We start from the raw sequence: 18,822 nt of genomic DNA, 5'->3' as shown, positions 1-18,822 counted from the left end.
TAATTCCCTCTTGCTGTGGTGCAAGTTCTGTTGGTGGGAAATGAATTGCACTGAAAGAGTGCCACATTTATCTCTCGTTCAGAGAAAATGCACGGAAGCTGATGAGATGGAGCAACTATACAGAGGAGGGAAGCATTTGCAGGTGCAAAAAAAGTGGTCAAATCCTGAACCAGGTCCAACAATCATGCAGCGTACTTCCTCGTAAAGTAAACTGTCACAAATTTCTTCACGTAATATGACTCAACATATCAGACTCAATAAACACAAGAGCAAGATTAAGCAAAGCCAGATTTTATTTCAACATTGTTCTGCATAGTGATAAACATCTTTGACACTCCATTGGAGTTCTCCTTATAAAAATACCAAGCCAATATTCACTTGAAAATATATTTATAATTCCATAAAGTTTAGGCATTGTTTGATTAGCTACATAATAAAAGTTCATAACAACAGATCTAGAAAATAAAGTTTTAATACTTTGGCATTACCCACAGAAAAAAAAATCTGCACTGTTCCAACCAATCTGCCTCACCAATTATGTTAAAGAGTCAATGGGAAAACATTGTAGATTCTGTGTCAAACAGGAGCTCCTATCAGTTTGACTGACTGACTGAAGATTGCTTTTGTCTGAGTGGCCACTGTACCACTTGATATCACACCTTGCTTCATCACATATGCCCTACTTTATTTCATAGGTCTAAATTGATCACAAAAATCATATATAATCAGATTTACCATAAAATTGTAGCATGTATTCTATACTACTTCAAAGAATACTACATTACTACATATATTATAACTTTATACTCTAATTATTGTCATATGTCTCCTACATTAATACATATACCCTGCATAGTAATGCATTCTATATCATAACAGGTCATGTTTCAGCAAACACATCACATCGTGCAGCACTTATATTCTTCAGTAAAACACTTTTGCTAGAACATACAGTATACCCAGACCTCGTGGCATAGCTGTTGGTATGCAGATCAATAAATTATATTGTTATAACTTGCCCCGTCTATCCTACTTTATCATTTACACAGAAGAATGTGGTAAATTGAGCTATTACTTGGCCTTTATGCATTTACATCCCTGTCAAAAAATATTGAATAGAGATTTTAAAAAATGCTAGAAATGCAGATTAGGCTGCATCTATGAGAAGAGAAACAGAATTAACATTTCAAGCTGAAGATTGAAGCCTGACCTGCTGGGCACACCCCCCTGCTCTGCACTTCACAACACTTACATCCTTTGTCCAATGTTCTAATTATCTTATTGCTCCCATTCACTCATTGTCCAGATAATCTTATGGTCACCCCAGTTTTACCCTTTCATAGACTTCCGCACCTCCCCTGGCTTAGTCAGCTTCTTTGACCTTCCTCCCAGTTCTGAAGAAGGTTTTCCAACTGAACTTTACAAATTTCTCTTCCCTCAGAAGTGGCCTGACCTGCTGAGAATTACTCTGTTTTTACTTCAGATTTCCAGCATCTACAATATTTTTGATTGTCACTGTAGATATTATACCACCCTTTACCATCATTTTGGTCAAGTTAACAGACATATATATAATGATTAATGCCCATCTTATCAATTACATTGTGCCCTAGTTCCCTCCTGCTGTAGTATAAGCTTTGTAAGCGGAAATTAATTGCCCCAAAAGTGTGCATCTATTTCTCTGGTTCAGAGTGGAAGGAAAGAAATGGCACTAAAGCTGATGGGGTAGAGTAATATTCCACTGAGGAAGGAATTGAAGGACAATAGAAGGTAGGACACACTGCTGTCCTGAAGCAGTTGATGTGACAGGCTTAAGTGTGTTTAAAGAGAGAAGGGATATGGTGATAAGGTGAGATGAAGTAATATGGGAAGAGTTTTTTTGTGGAGCACCGATACTTGTATTAGCTAGTTGAGCTAAGTTGCCTGTCTTAGTGTGTTAATTTTTATATAACTCAATGGACAACACAGGGACATACATATTAATTTCGCTCCTGATGGCAGTGGAGTGGATCCTCAGATAGAACCTTGATTCTTCTTTTCCTCTGGTAAATTATTTTCCTAAACAAGAGTTGGGTGTTTGATTTAACTTGCATTCCTTTCTTTTAAATGATGGGGCTGAATTTTGGAAGGAAGTACTTCTTTGCAAAGGGTTAGGCAGCAACATCAACACGTAGAGTTACCTATCCCTCTCACCTCCCCAAGAATAAACACTGACAAACTTGGGCTGAGTGATTTATTTCTGTGCTGATGACTCAGATTAAATTTCTTTCTTATTATGACACAGGAGGCCATTTAGCCCATGGCTTCCAACCATACTACCCCATCATTCCCATTCACCTTCTTTATTTCCCTGCAACAACTCCTCTCTCAAGTGTCCATCAAATGCCAGTTGACTCTTTTGCCAACCATCTGCAGTAGGGTGTAATTTGGAGTATCTAGTTAACCTACAGTATGTCTCTGAGATGTGGGAGAAAAGTGGAGTTCCCAGGAGAAACTGTTCATTGGCTGAGTGCAGATAGCACCAGGCTCAAATTTGAGTCTCTGAAGCTGTGAGGCAGTAAATGCTGAGGCATGGTGCCCCCTTGATTTGGATGTATTTATATATTTTAATGAGAAGATGGCATTATTGATCCTGACTGAGAGCTGAACTTGCCAGTATGTTTACTCACACAGAGGAACTCAGCATAACAAACCCCTCAATGAACTAAACATAACCCTCATCTTTCTTTCTTTCTTGTTACAAACTGAGGCAGTATTTGTGTGCAAAGGAGACACTGCATTCAAATAGTGCAGAGCCTTGTGAAAATGTCACTGAGAACATTGTACCATGGTCTCCTACTTTTATAGGGAGACAAGTTCAGTTTGTAGTGAAAGAGAATTAGAACATCTGCACTGTGGAGTACTATAAATATCAAGCTGTGTCACTTACACTGGCACTCCAGTCAAAGAGTTGTTGGAAATTTCTGACATTTCCTTTTATCTCAGCCCTTGAGGTTTAGGAAAAACATTCAGAATCATTGGAGTTTGCCTCTTTACATAAAGGGTATGGTCATCATTATGACTTGTAGTGCCAGGAGCAACTTGCACAGAAGCTATTGTTGTTAGCTTTGTTTTACATGCATGCATTCATGGAATCTGATGAGGCTGGTATTTATTGCCTGACTTTTAACTGCACTTGAACTGAATGGCTCCCTTGACCATTGATTAGGAATCGTGTTGAGTACACGGCTCCAGGTGTGGCATAGCATTTGATACAGATTTCCTTTCCCTGTAAAGGGTCATTAGTGGCCCAGAAGCAATTTCCCGGTCACTATTAGTTGTACTAATTCTGAAGTCGATAAACGGCACTAAAATTCCCCAGATGCAATGGTATGATTTGGTTTCGTGTCTGTAGAGCATCAGTGAAGGGTGCTAGATCACATGTTGAAGTGCTGACCCGAGGAATATGCACCATTCTTTGTACTTCTATCTACAGTATCATGGCCGTCTTAAGTTCTTCTGGGCAAAGTCATTGCTTTGACCATTCTAATGATTCTCCAGATTACGACATTTTCAGAAACTCTGCACTCTCTTTCTTTATATTTTTGTTAATTATTTCTCTCTAAAAATACTTATCAGAAATTTCTGTTGCATTTTGGTAGAGAAAGGGAAAACTCAATTAACCATTGGCAAAATTAACCCATGCTAACCTATCTCAAATGTGGGTTGCTAATGATGGACTTTCCTCAAGGAGTTGAGGGCCTTGTCAGTAGAATTCAGAATCATTGCACTTCCAATAGATGAGGAAGGGAAACCACACAGAGGAACTGCTAAGTCTCGTGACTGTCATACTTCTTGTATTGAGAAATAGACTTTACTTTCTAATGCTGCCCTTGACAATATCCTGCATTCAAGCTCGAAGCAGAACAAGTGGCTGCCACATCAAAAAACTATCTAGCTGACTTGCACATTTAGAATCTTCACCAGCCACTGCTTCCAAATAAGACTAACCATCCCACATAATTTCATTTCAACCTCTTAAAAAAAAAACAAATAATTTGGGCACAAAATAATTTGGGAATTTGAAAAAAAAAGTGTGGGTTTTTCATTTTAATTTGCATTTTGTGTTCAATTGTAATAAAAACAGCAGGGATGGGCTGAAAGGCTGTTCAGCTAAGGTTCAGAGTTAAGATCGATCCAATCAGGTAGCAAAGATCATTTTGCTACCCAATTCAAGATGTTCAAGGTGGGGCCTGTGACCAATGGCAACAGTTTGCAGGCAGCTCACAAAACAATTATTTCTTCTTTTAAATGTGCTTCTGAACTGCAATTGATTGCAGCCTGTAATTTCCATTGCGATGGTGTATTTTTGGGCTGACCAAGTGATCTTGTACTTTTGCTATCTCCCGGGGAATTCAGCGGGTTTGAGAGCAGAGCGTGTGGCCTTGTTTCCTAATGGCGGAAAGCGAACCCATGGTCGGCTCTGTTAGTCCTCGCCAATTAAAGTGTTGAGCAAGATTGAAATGGACAAGGACAAGAGCTAAGTGCAAGTGGGCGTTCAGCACTGTCCACCTCTGTTTGTCTGGCCTCCCTCTTGCTGCTGCTGGAGCAGTCTTGGGCCCCACACGACAAGGTTCAATTGTGGAACTCTGCGTTTTGGTGTTTAATGTCTTCAGCGCTGTACACAGAGTCCATGGCTGTGGACTCTTTTTGGAGGACAATGCGGTTAATAGTCCAAGTGTTTCTGGTTACACTTTTTTGCTATTTATTTGAGGTGCTTCAGCACTGAACTGCCTCTATGACTGTGGCCTGCAGTAAGTGACACAACGCTAAACTGCACTGAATCGGTCTGATTTTTAACGTCCTGTGTGTTGTTTGCATGATTTGTTCTTTTTTCATGCATTGGGTGTTTAACGTTTTCTTTAATCAGGTTCTCTTATTTTGAGCCTACCTGCGAGAGGACGACTCACGGACCTGTATACTGTATATATACTTTGATAATAAATGTACTCTGAAAACTTTGGACAGGATATGGGATAGTGTGTAGGATGAATTAAGGAACTGGGAGGTGGTTAGGTTGAAGAGCTAAAGGGCTGAAGAGGGAAAAAATCTTTGAGACTTAACATAGACGAGGGGATTGCTTTGCCAAGCACGTCCGATCTGTCCACACAAAAGGTGAGATTTCACCGTGGTCATCCATTTCAATTCGACCTCCCATTCCCATTCTGACATGTCAATCCATGGCCTCCTGTACTGTCACAAAAGACCACAACGGCTCATATTCCAATAATGAGGGAGTAGGGTGGGCATTGCCAGTGGGAAGTTATGTAAAGAAACTGCCCAAAACTACAGCTACCCTGGTTGGCAACTCCAAATACAACCAAAAATAATACCCATTAATATTTCACAAATTCAGCTGTGCAGGAGTGTGGTCAAATGGCTTAAAGAGATCTCACAAAGACCACTTGGGGCATTCAGCACAAGGATTTTATAGTGAACAAGAAGTCAATCATCAGTCAGTCTGCAATCATTACTGGTGTCAAGCAAATAATTCAACATGCACAGGCCTGTGAAAAAAACACGACTGAATCCGGTTAATAGGATAATGAGAGAAACCATCACTGTTTGGGTGAAATCACAGCTACACCAGCATAACTTCAATCTGTAATAATTCAGATCTTTATCTATAAGAACACAAAGTATGATGATAGGTTAGTATCTCCTATTATCTTCAAGGTTAGTTCTTCACACTGTCATTATCATATTGCCCATCAAATCTGTTGGTTCTTTAGATTAGTGATGAATCATTTTCTTCATAGAACAAACTTTCTCTCTCACACTCACACACACACACACACACACACACACACACACACACACACACATGAATAAAACAGACCCATAATTCGTAATAGACTTCTAAATACATCTGCTGATATCGGGACAGATTTTTCTTTTCTTAGGAGGATTCAACATTTTTAAGCTGGGTTGGAGTCCAGGAGGTAATGTCTACTCCTTTATTGTGCTTCGGCCCATGTTTATATTGTCCCACTTAACATCCGTGACACATGCACATAAAAAGGCAAAAAGCTGCGTAGCATTAAGTCTCAATACTGGCACAATTCTTCTATACAGGAGCTAATGATGCATAACACTGAATAAAGGATTAATTAATCTGTTTAATGGTTTCGCTTTAGCATGGAGTTAGTTGCAGTCAAACTGTCAGCCCTGAACAATCTTTAATTGATAAAAATACACAGGAATAAACACCACAATTCTTTTGCATGTTCTAACCAGTTATCTGCAGAAAACAATTTCATGCAACTATCACAGCAGCACTTTCTGCTTTCTTACTTCACTGACTACACTACTTTGTCTGTATTAAGACTGAAGAAAGTTAAAAAAAAAAGACTGGGAGCAGCACAGAAAATGTTGGAGCAACTCAGGCAGCATCAACGGAGAGGAATAAACTCGGCGTTTCGGGCTGAGACTCTTCATCAGGACTGGAAAGGAAGGGGACAGGAATCATGTTAAGAAGTTGGGGGAGGAGAGAACTACAAGTGGAAGGTGATAGGTGAAACCAGATGAGGGAGTGTGTAGGATGAATTAAGGAACTGGGAGGTGGTTAGGTTGAAGAGCTAAAGGGCTGAAGAGGAAAAAAATCTTTGAGACTTAACATAGACGAGGGGATTGCTTTGCCGAGCACGTCTGGTCTGTCTACACGAGAGGTGAGATTTCACGGTGGTCACCCATTTCAATTCGACCTCCCATTCCCATTCTGACATGGAAGTCCATGGCCTCCTGTACTGTCATGAAAGACCACAACGGCTCATATTCCATCTGGGTAGCATGAACAAAGATTTCTCTAACTTCTGATAATTTCTCCCCTCCCACTTCCCCATTCTCTTCTCCTCACCTGTCCATTACCTCCTTCTGGAGCCTCACCTCTTCCTCTTCCTCTCATGATCCACTGTCCTCTCCTATCAGATTTCTTCTCCTCGACCCAATATGTTAACTGTTTATTCCTCTCCTTAGAAGCTGCCTGACCTGCTGAATTCCTCCAGCATTTTGGAGGTGTAGCTCTGGATTTCCAGCCTCTGTAGAATCTCTTGTGTTTATACAACAGATTGGTATATGCAATACACTTTCTGAAGGAGCCAAACGCTCTTTTGATTAAAAGTACGCACAATGCCAGAGTCTGCCTTTTCTGAAGTTTTCTGGGCCAGCACCTTCCAAGTTACCACCTGGTAAGTAAACTGCACCCAACACAGACACATTCTGATTGGAAATCAAGTATAGGCATTTGTGAGGGCAACGGAGTAAGAGACAGAGCCTGAGACCAATGAGATTTCAAAAGGTTTAGGATACTTTTGTGTAAGTGGTTAGTTTGACTTTTCCTGTGTGTTTGCAAAACAAAGTCTGTTTCTCTGAACGGCTATCCTTATGGTGCCTTGGCTACAAGTCAACCTCAAGGCAAATGAATCCTGGGGCAACTCCCTCTCCATGCACTTAGCCACCCCATTCTGTGGTAATAAAGAACATTGTCCAACTATTCCATTGATTCCTGATCAAGGCAAACGCCACATGCAGTAATAAATTAAGAACTGAGAAACAAATCCTGTGGCTCATAGGGTTAGCATCTGGAATAGTTGTTTGCCATTGCCAAATTTGGCAAATTATGAACGGTATAAATTAAGGGCAGGTATCAAAGAGTGAATGAAGGTTGTTTTGATGTGTTGTGGGTGTTAGTGACTTGACCCAACACAGCTAAATGAAGTTGCTGCATGGACAAAGCTCCCTGAAAGCCACAATGTTGCACATCACGTAAGCCACATTTCCTCTTGGATTAGTAAGTAAATGAGAGCTGTAATTAAAATAAAAGCTTCTGCAATACATTACCATGGCTATTTACAAGGAGGCTGACACCAGTGGAAGTCTGAGGGACTGAGAATTAAACTTAGCCTACGCAAAATTAAATACAAGGATGCGAGGAGTATTTATACATATACAAGTAACTGGCTCTTCAGGTTTTGCAGTTATTGTCCGGCAATCCTTGTCTCCTTTTCATTTTTTGCAGTAGCTGGGATATGTCTGAGAACAAAGAACCTCTCCGTTTACCAATTCATCGTGCTTGCAAAGGTGGATGTTTCTGCCGTGTGCCCCAGCATGGCTTTGCATGGATAAATATGCCGCTTTGTATCTGTGCTTCAGCAACAACAGCAAAAACAAAAGAAATGTAACAGAACAAGATACTCTTGACCTTCCTTTTGTGTAGTGGTGACGAGGTTTGCTACTTTTCCTCATGGTTGGCGTAAATGCCAGCCTCCCAGCGCAAAGCCATGGCGCTCTTTCGGCGGGTCACCCTGGTCGCCTCCAGTACCTGGAAGAATTATAAATCCCAAGAGAAGTGAGTGGAAGAAAAAAAAATCAATCAATTAGCTAAAGTTTCTAAGCAATGAAAATCTCCTTTGTCAAAGTGAACTCCCACTTCATGCTGACCAATTATTCCATTCACTGCTGAGATGGCAGTTGTTGTTTAACTAGGGGTGGCCCAGTGGTACAGCTCATGGTGGTGTCATCTCTTAACTCTAGGTACCTGGGTTCATTCCTGACCTTCAGTGCTGTCTGTGTGGACCTTGCACATTCTCCCTGTGACTGTATGGATCCCATGTCCCAATGGTCACAGTAAATTGCCGCTAGCGTATGGATTAGTGCTAGAATCCGGGAAGGGTTACTGGGAATGTCAGGATAAACTGGATTAGGGTAGGATTAATGTAAATAATGGTGTGGATTCAGCAGGCAGAAGGGCCCATTTCCATGGTATATCTCATTTGTCTCTGAATCCTAATCAAGGGTAGCACCCCATATCTTTGGTCAAGCATCATGGTAAAACTGGTACAGCAAACTGTGTCGGGCCCTGCTGTTCCTTCGGGCTCATCAGCTAAGTGGGGCGAAGGAGCCTACTGGATAGGCAGCAGCTTGTTCGCCATATTGTACTGCCTCCTGTACTGGCTTATGTGTCACATAGTCAGCTAGGATGAATATCCATGGCCAGCCCCAACCACTGGAGGGCCTACTGTTGAGATTTGAACTCATAACTCTGGTCTCAGGTCTGGCCACTATACTACCATAATCCCATTACATGTACCATCCCTCAATCTAGGCCTCAAATAATCTCCTCAAAATTCTCTTCTCTTCAAATGGTGGAGATAAAAATGGAAATCTGAAATAACGATAGTGAAATCCTCTGAATGCTCATTTGCATCTGACAGAGATAAGGGTTAGAGTTTTAAGAATGTTCTGACGTTTAACCATTCACCTTTCAGGTGCCTTTTCTGTTTTAGATGTACACTGTTCCTTTTAACTCAATGTAAACAGGTGTTTTTGGTGTTAGCAACCCATCTCCACAGCAGAAAGGGTTGGTGAGCTGAGGAAACCATTAAAAGTAAATATAACAACCTACGTGCACTGATAATTGTATTTTTCAATTACTCCGTATTATAATTCTAAATAGTTCAAAAAAAACTGGCAATACCAGTTAGCTTTCACTGGGAAATTGATCGATCACTAATAAAGGCCAAGTAGACATACATTGATAATATTACGATGTCACTAACCAGGCCTTCTTCCAATGGAGTGAGGGGTATTGTGTAACTCATAGACACAGACTGAAGTATCGATATCCCTTTCACCGCTGGCTTTATCTTTCAACCTCATTTCAGACACAATGTCCCAATGGCGGGGGAGAGCTTGCCGCCGATTCTCGAGTTGGAGAACCTCAGGATAAAAAGCGATGTGGCAGACCGTAACATCGCAACAGCGACTGTTGTTGGTCTCCCCTTTTGCTGTGAAATGAAGGGGAGGGGGAGGGGGAGAGAGTCGAACTGTCAGGTGAACAATAGTTATTGTTGGACTGTGGATCATGGTCTCTCTTTTGGGGCTTTGCCATTGCTCGCTTGATGGGTGGTGGGTGCTGATGCTTTTTGCTGAAATAAGTGTGGGGGGAAGGGGGTAGTGCCGATGCTTTGTTGCTGCTTGGGCGGGGAAGGGGGAGTGGGGGCTTTGGTGATCTAACGTTTTTCTGTCGTTCATTCTTTTGGGGTTCTTCCGTTTATCATGGATGTCTGCGAAGACTAAGAATTTCAGGTTGTATACTGTATATGTTCTCTGATAATAAACTGAAAACCATTTAAATCAGAAATTAGCTCTGCAAATCATTAATCCCAACTCAACTGGGAGGTCACTTTGAGGAGAAAGTGGCTGCTTAAGTAAAGAGCAGGTTAAATACAGTACACTATTGACCTTCCTAGGCTGGATTGGTTCACAATGCTACGGGGTGGTATCCATCCTCCATGTTGAAACTGTGCTTCAGTCTTCCTCTTGTGAACAACACCAATCCAGAAAAAGGGAATATGAGCCTTCTTGTTCCAATGTGGACACTTTTAAACTGACCCACATTATAAACACCATTAATTGGAAAAAAGCAGAATGAATGATTAATTGAGCAACACACACAAAATGCTGGAGGAATCCGGCAAGTCAGGTGACATCTATTTAGGGAAATAAACACACTTACAAGTTCCTCTGCCATTTTGTGTGAGCTGCTCAAGATTTCCAGCATCTGCAGAATTTCATATGTTTAGAATGAACGATTCAATTCTGAATAACTTTGATTTTCTTGAGGTTATTTATTAATTTGGTGGAGTGATCCTTTTCCATAGGATAGGTACAGTAATTTTATAAAGGAGTGACAGGTGAATGTTGCACACATTGAATATCTATCACCTCACAAAGTGGTGGTCAGACTCAGTGCAAATGGAAATGTCTCTGCTCTCACACACACCCATTCAAGGCTTACTGACACTTGACACATTTACTTGAAGCCAGTATTCCAATTAATTTCTAAAGAGAGTGTGCTGCTGTAATGTGCGGTCCAACAATACATCAAATATAGCTGATACCAGGTACCACGTTTGATCCCAGCCTAGGCAGAATTAGAGACGTGCGTCATCAGTTTTTATATTATAAAGAATGTTGAACACTTGGGTTACAAATCCTCAGAATTCAGCTGCAGTTAACACGAAGTGGGCTACGGAGGAATTGGAAGCACTTTCTCCCCCTATAGACCTGCCATCATCGCCCATGCTGATTTTGATTCAGTGTCAATTCAATCTAATCTCCACATGGTAACAGAAGAGCAAAGAACATTTGGTGAGGTGTGGGATTGTGTCAAGTAAGAAAAAAAAAATTGAATTTATCTTGTACCCTATCAACACTTCCAGATTTTCTGGGGAGGAAAACGAAGCAGGAATAGGTCACATGTTTCCTCAAATCTGCTCTGCCATTCAATTAGATCACAGTCCAATCCCAAAAACCTATGATTCTCAAAACAATCAATCTCAGTATTGGTTATCCTCAATGACTAAGCATGCCCAATCCTGTAAACTGGTAAATTCCCAACCTTCCTAGTGGAGTGCTTTCATTCCTAAATGATCATCAAGCTGTTGTCCCACAATCATACCCTTGGTTTGAGATTCTTGTGGCTGAGGGACATGGAGCAAGGATAGGATTCTCATGCAATTACAGTTCAAAGAACTGCACCTCCCCCACTGCATTATATAATGTGAGCCATATTTAAGAGAGTCACCCTTGTCTTTTCTTTCAGTTCAGCTTTAATCGTTAGCCAGCCATAAAATGAGAGAGGGCAAATGTAATTAAAACATAGAGTACCTCAGGATAAAGGGGCAGGCTTGAGAGGCTGGTGGGTCATAGATCAAGAGCTTGCGGTTATGACTGGTAATGTTCAGCTGGCATGGATTTTCTGGGCTAAATAGTCTGTTTTTGTTCTGTAATATTTGGTGGTTCTATTTACCCAAATCACTCCAACAAGCTGTCATTAATGAGCCCTTTTAGCCCTGTTCTAGTATTGCAGATGTATTAGTTGCTAAAGTACACCCACCTTACCATGTGGAGGTCACAGAAGATGCTTCTAGTTTCACCGTCAATCAGTGGGATCTCTCAGTGTTGGCAGTATTGAGGGAATTGTATTGACTGGGTGTTGTGGATTTTGTTTTGCCATCGTACATAATGTGACTCGCAGGTAAATAGACATAGCCACAAAGTACCAAGGTTTTGTATCCCAAGTTTGCTTAATGGTTATAGACATTTTAACCCTACAAGTGCTTCTTGTTAAGTGTATGGGAGTGAAGACCAGGGTCACAGGAGTGTATTGAGAATAACCCACCCACGACAGATCAATGGTCACTTTGCCGATGTTGGCTGAATGAGTCGCTTCGGGGGATATTCCCATGACCCCTGTAGCCTTGGAAAGAGATGGTTCTATTGTTAATGATGGACACATGTCAAGAAGCGTGTTGAACATCAGCTCGTCAGTAGCTGCCGGTTGGTGGGCAGCCCATATTTGGGCTGTAGGCAGGGATTGATTAGGCAAGTTAAAAATGAAGCATATGAATGAGGGAGAGAGAGGGATTAATGGTTAGGCAGATTTATAACTAATGAGAAATGGGTTGTGGATTAACTAATTAATACTTGAACCATTGCAACTTTACAAAACTCACATTCCCAGGTTCCCCATCTGTGGCGAGGCTGATTAATTACTCCATCTGTACCATGTAAAACAGTTCAACGTTAAAATAGCAGAACATCTTAGGGCTTCCTCTTTCCTCTTTCACTTTAAATGGAGAACATATCTATTTGTACTGAACTGTAGAAAAAGCATTTTTATTTGAAATAAAATACAACTTGCTCACAAAACTTCACGTCTGGGTGAAAGTGATAAAATAATTGCGGAAGATATGCATGAAACGTTTCTGCAACAGACTGTTTATTTCAGTACTTTCATTCTCTCTCTCACAAACCCCAGACCAATGAAAGGTTCTACCACTTCTCCATTAGTGCATCAATTTAAAAGGTAAATTTCTGTTTCTATCACAGCTTTCGTGTCTTTAGGACATAGCTGATCACTTCACTTAATTCTCCTGATGGCCAGCCAATTCAATTCTACTTCACATTCCCAGACTGGTATGCCTGTCCACAGCCTCCTACACTGCCAGGCCATGGTGTGGGCAATCTCCAGCTTGACAGCATGAACACTGAACTTTCAAACTTCTTGTAATGTGCTCCCCCTCCGTCCCATTTCACTCTCTCCTCCTGATCCAGCAGAACCCCACCTCTTTCCCTTCTCCCCACCTCTCCATCTGCCCTTCATCAACGCATGCCTTTCACCAGTTCCCCTCCCCACCTCCCTCCCTTGATTCCATCCTCCAGACGAATCAGAACCCGGTTTACCACCACTGATATACATTGTGAAATTTGTTGTTCACCACATAGGTCAGTGATATTAAAACAGATTCAGCTTTGAGGTGGACTAAGTGGCTCAGATGTGGGGCAAGAAAGCTGCTCTTTAAAAAGGCTTCAGTGAGAAGACAGAGGTAAGAGCAGGTAAAGTTTTATTTTGTTGTTTATCCTTAATACTCAGGATCATCTGGGAAATTGTGGGTTTACAGGCTTCAGATAGGTGGACGACCACCAGGAGAAATAAAGGGTCTAGGCAGTCAGTGAATGGCTCCTCTGTGGCCATTCCCGTCACTAACAGCTGTATCCTTTCAGATACCTTTGAGGAGTGTGTTCTTTCAAGGTTTAACAGCAGTAGTCAGGTCTCTGGTACTGTGACTGGCTCTGAGGCTGAAGGGTGAGGTACAAGCAGATAGGCTGAGAGTGATAGGAGACTCAATAGTGAGGGGGGAGAGGCATGAGGGTCTGAGGCTGCAGAGAGCTGTCAGGATGGTGTGTTTCCCCCCAGGTGCCAGGGACAAGGATGTCTCTGAGCAGCTGTAGAAAATCCTCGAGGGGGAGGGCGAACGGCCAGAGGTCGTTACACATGTTGGTACAAGTGACCCATGTAGAACAAGACATGGAGTCCTGTTGAGTGAGCAGAGGGAGTTGTGTAAGAAATTGAAATGCAGGTTAGTGATCTCCAGATTACTATCAATGTAAATAATTTGTATGTGACTGAACCATGGCATGATTAGCAAGTTGGCTGATGATACTAAATTAGGGAGTCTTGTTGATAATGAAACAGGTTACAGTGAATTGCAGAGACATCTTGATCAGCAAGGGAGATGGGCAGAGGAATAGTGAATGGCTTTTGACTTAGATGAATGTGAATTGATGCATTTGGACAGTCAGACCAGGGTAGGATTGTGCACTCAATAGCAAAGCACTGATGAGTGTTGTGGAACAGAGGGACCTGGGAGGACAAAAGCACAATTCGCTGAATAGACAGGGTAGTCAAGAAGGCGTTTAGCCAATGGTCTTTGTCAGCCAGGGCACCAGGTTTAGGAAATGTGGACAGTATGTTGCAGTTATAACAGTTATTGGTGAGACTACACTTGAAGTATTGTGTACAGTTTTGGTCACCCAGTATAGGAAAGACGTCGTCAAGCTGGAGAGGATGCAGAAGAGATTGACGAGGATGCTACCTGTACTAGAGGGTCTGAGTTCTAGGGAGAGGTTGGACATCCTTGGAGCACAGCAGAAGGAGAGGAGACATCATAGAAGTTTATAAAATCATGAGGGGTACAAATAAGATGAATGGTTAGTATTTTCCCTAGGGTTGGGGAGCCCAAACCTCGAGAGCACAGATACAAGTTAAGAGGGGAGACATTCGAGAGCCCGAAGAGGTAACTTCTTTACACAGAGGGTAGTGAGTTCCTAGAATAAATGGTCAGAGACATGGGAAACAGGGACTAAGCAGGGAGGATCTGAGGTTGACATAAACCAGTTGGGCCAAAAAGCCTGTTTCTGTACTGTATTACTCTGGACTCCATAACTGTGTCAGTGAGTAGTCGAGCATTCATTTATTGGCATTTCTGAGGAAGCACTCCCTCAAGTACTGCAATGGAGTGCCCTTTGAAAGTTGTACTGTATTTATAACTTGGACGTTAATCTTTGTTTTTAAATTCCTTTGCATTCTACCATTATTGTTAATAAAGCAATGAGTCACACATTGCAACACTGGCTACCCAATCTACATAAAAAGGGGATTAGTACAGATACTCATTGGGGCTGGTCAGAATCACTTCTGCCCTTGGAAAAAGTCAAACACTGAAGGACTTGAATTTAAGGTGAGAGGGAGGTGGTAGGTGCCTGGAACGAGCTGTCGGGGGGCATGGTGGAAGCAGATATGGTGGTGGTAATCCAGAGGCTTTTAGACAGACACACGAGTATACAGAAAATGGGAGGATACCCATCGCGTGCAGGCTGAATAGTATTTGTACTTCATTTTAAATACAAATGGATTTCACTTTCTCCTCCACTATTGAGACACCTTTCCCCTCATGTGGCTCAAAGGAGAGGACATGGTGCTCATTCCTAAACAGATCCTTATCCTGCTGCTTCTGAGTGAGAGTCACACAGCATGGAAACAGGCCATTTGGCCCATCTGGTCCATGCCAGTGACTTGAGGTCAGTTAAGATTTCTGGCGACAGAGTTGCAAGTGTTTGAGGGCAGGGGCAAATGCCCACAGCTATGATCAGCTGGAAGGTAATGAACAGGGGTGTTTGTCTGTGGGACTGAGTTGGTTTCTACGCAAATAACAGTTGACAAAGGCCCTTTATTGAATGGGGTACCCTTCTAATTGAGCGTCTGGTACCAGACCCCCTTCCCTTGCGATTATCCCAATCGAGCAGCTGACGTACAATGGCAGAGTGGTGGGCTGGGAAGGGAAAATGGCTTGTCACTGAAGCTGAAATTTACCTTGCAGTGAATCTCCTGGCAGGAAATTTCTGGGTAGAAGGGAGGGAGACAAAGGGGAGGAGAAATGTGGAGGATAGGAGAAGAAGAGGAGGAGGAGAGTGGAGATAAGGGGAAGGAGAGGAGGGGTGGGGGAAGGTAGGGAGGAAAGGAGGTGCTGAGGATTAAGAGGAATTTCTCCACATTGTCCATTCTGTCGCTATGTACATTAAAACCACGTCTGCTAAGCATCAACCTGCCTGCCATGTGAATACATCTTTGCTTTCTGTCGTAACCTTTACAAATTATACGTGCATTCACATGCCGAGGCCCAATGTTCTAGAAATCTCTCTCACCACCCTCCTCTGAACTGCTGCTGCTCCTTGAAATCTCTAAATTGCAACACTTTGAATATCTAATCTGACTGCCCCAGAAAGAGAGGTTAAACTGATCACCCGAGATTTGCCAGATAGGGGCTCTCCTCCCCGAATGGTTGGGGCTGAGGGAAGTTACAAGAAGGTGTGAGATAATCTCTAGTATGTCCGACCAGGAATTGAGGAGAAGGTCCTTTATAAAGTCTGAAGTACTGTTGTAGGGAAGGTCTGAGATCCATATCAGAAATATGCTTAAGGAGAAATCAGGTGATTTCTCACAAAGCATTTCACAAGAGTGAGAATGGAATAGAAGGTACAGTGACAGAAGACGGAGAGCTGGGGTGGGGTGGGGGACAAAGGAGGCTGATTTTGACAGTAAAGATCATCTTAGGCTAGTAGAACTGAATGGCTGGTTCTACTGTTATAAATTTTATCCAACTAATTCTATGCTGGAAGCACATTAAATTCTGCCTAGCAAAAACTAGCGATACTTTTAACTTCTTCACAAATGTGAGTATCTTTGGCAAGGCCAGCTTTTAATGTGAACCTTAATGCTGACTGGCTTGCTAGGCCACTTTGGACAACAGTTCCAAGGCACTGTTGCTTTTCAGTCTGTATTTGATTACTTGCTTTTATCAGTTGCTCATGTGGGGTTTGAACTTGCGTCCAACTGTACACAAATCTCAAATCTAGCAACTTAACCACTCTATCAATTATCCTGCCCTATCAAAATATGTAATGCAGAAGTCATAGATGCTGGTTACAGCTGATTAACAGCAAGCAACAGACAGGATAGTTGTGAAGTGACCCTGACAGAGAAAAGAATGCTGGTGTACCGATAGAGAAAAGGAACTGGTAATTATTAGTCATCCTTCAAAAGAGTGACAGCAACATTTGAGAATATTGAGAAACCTTTCCTGCATAAGCATGATATCCAAGTTGAATAACATGTTTGAGATTAGTGTTTATACAGATGTTCATTTTAAGCCATTCTTTTAAGGACAGACTTGTTCAGGATTATTTAGAGTTCCGAAGAAGGGTCTTGGCCTGAAACATCAACGGTCTATTCATTTCCATAGATGCTGCCTGACCTGCTGAGTTTCTCCATCATTTTGTGTGTGTTGGTCAGGGTTATCTAACATGTGTGTGTAGGCATATGTACAGTATACTGGGTTTCACATCACAGAAGGAGTCCGACATTTGATACTTTGAGATTTTGAAGGGGGCATGTTTGCAGTGCCCCTGGTGGGGTAGGAAGATCTATCTATGCGGTGGGGTGAGATGGTCAGGAGAGATCCTGTTATGCAGGCTGAGTGCAAAAAATATCTGCAGTGAAGACCAGATACTGGGGACTGAATGAGAGATTCACATGGAGGAAAAGTGATGGGATATGGGTAGGGATATGATTTACAGGGAAGGCTGATTATGGGATTATAGCAGGAATGTCAGATGGATGAGAAAATTTATCTGTTTTTTTTATCATGTACTGAACTTATTATCACTTTCAACATGTGAGGTGAGAAATTCAGAAACATTTTGACAAGCTCATGATAATATTTCTGTCCTTGAGACAATGCGCTTATCATGCAATGCAGAGTGAAGAGATGCACACATGGGGGGGGGGAGCAGAAAGGGGTTAGACAAGGTGGCACGTTGGATAACCTGCTCATCTGCAGAAACACTTCCAAAACAGGAGTACAGAAATAAGACTTTTGGTACCACTCTCAGTGATGCTATGGAAGTCTGTCCACAATTTCTCATTGCGTTTGTGCTGTCATTAAACTCTTGGTCTCTTATATTGTGGGTCCTGCTATCCCCACTCAACAATCTCTTCATCTCATCGAAGCGCTAACCTGCACTGTTAAAAGGTTTCCTGAATGTTCCACCAGCCAATCACAACCGGCTAAATCTAACGATGCCAAGGTCACTGGCATCGACTGAGCTGAAAACAGAACCACATTCCAGTTCGGAGGTGACAAAACGAACGTCCACATTCATCCATGTGATATGGTCACCTCTCTTTACCCCTGAGGTGGATACATAAACAGCTTGAACAGCTAGTCACAAATCAGGGATTTTCTGGCCACTGACTCACTTGGCTTGGTGCTAGGTAGCCAGTGGTGATCGAATGTACACCAAGATCTCTCAACACCACCCCACAACAATGCTCCCCATCTCCAACATAATGAACAAGGTAAGAAAATAAAGATTTTCTTGTGTATTTGTGACCGTTCTTGGGTGTGGTAACCCTGGTGATTAATAGAACATATAACATGGAACAACTACAGCAAGGAACAGGTGCTTTGTCGTACAATGTGGTACCAAACCAGAAACCGAAAAAAACCCAAAAGCTAATCCCGTCTACCTACACAATGTCCATATTTCTCCATCTTCCTCATACTCATGTGCCTATCTAAATGTCTCTTAAAAGCCCCTCATATATTTGTCTCTATCACCATTCCAGGCATACACAACTCTCTCAGTAAAAAATGTACCCCTCACATCCCCTTTGAACCTACTCCCTCTCACTGTCAAAGCATGTCCTCTGGTATTAGACATTTCTACCCTGGGAAAAGGATACTCTCTGTCCACTCTATGCCTCTCATAATCTTATAAACCTCTATCAGATCTCCCCTCAGCCTCCGCTGCTCCAAAGAAAACAACCCAAGTTTATCCAGCCTCTCAGGATAGCACATGTTGAGTTCCTGGAACTCT

The 18,822-nt window shown here is 42.1% G+C and overlaps 1 protein-coding gene across 3 annotated transcripts in view; it reads right to left on the bottom strand.

The window, feature by feature from the left end:
• Positions 1-290: 290 nt before the first annotated feature.
• si:ch211-12e13.12 (PALM2-AKAP2 fusion protein) overlaps positions 291-18,822 on the bottom strand; it is a 392,124-nt gene continuing 373,592 nt past the window's right edge. For all 3 annotated transcript variants that reach the window (XM_063048937.1, XM_063048940.1, XM_063048938.1), the window contains one exon: positions 291-8,359. In XM_063048937.1, the coding sequence (XP_062905007.1) occupies positions 8,270-8,359 (90 nt within the window). In that variant the 3' untranslated portion in view covers positions 291-8,269. The remainder of the gene's footprint in view (positions 8,360-18,822) is intronic.

This window comes from Mobula hypostoma, chromosome 5 (genome assembly GCF_963921235.1).
Source record: "Mobula hypostoma chromosome 5, sMobHyp1.1, whole genome shotgun sequence".
Taxonomy (NCBI): domain Eukaryota; kingdom Metazoa; phylum Chordata; class Chondrichthyes; order Myliobatiformes; family Myliobatidae; genus Mobula; species Mobula hypostoma.
This window is presented reverse-complemented; position numbering and strand designations above follow the sequence as displayed.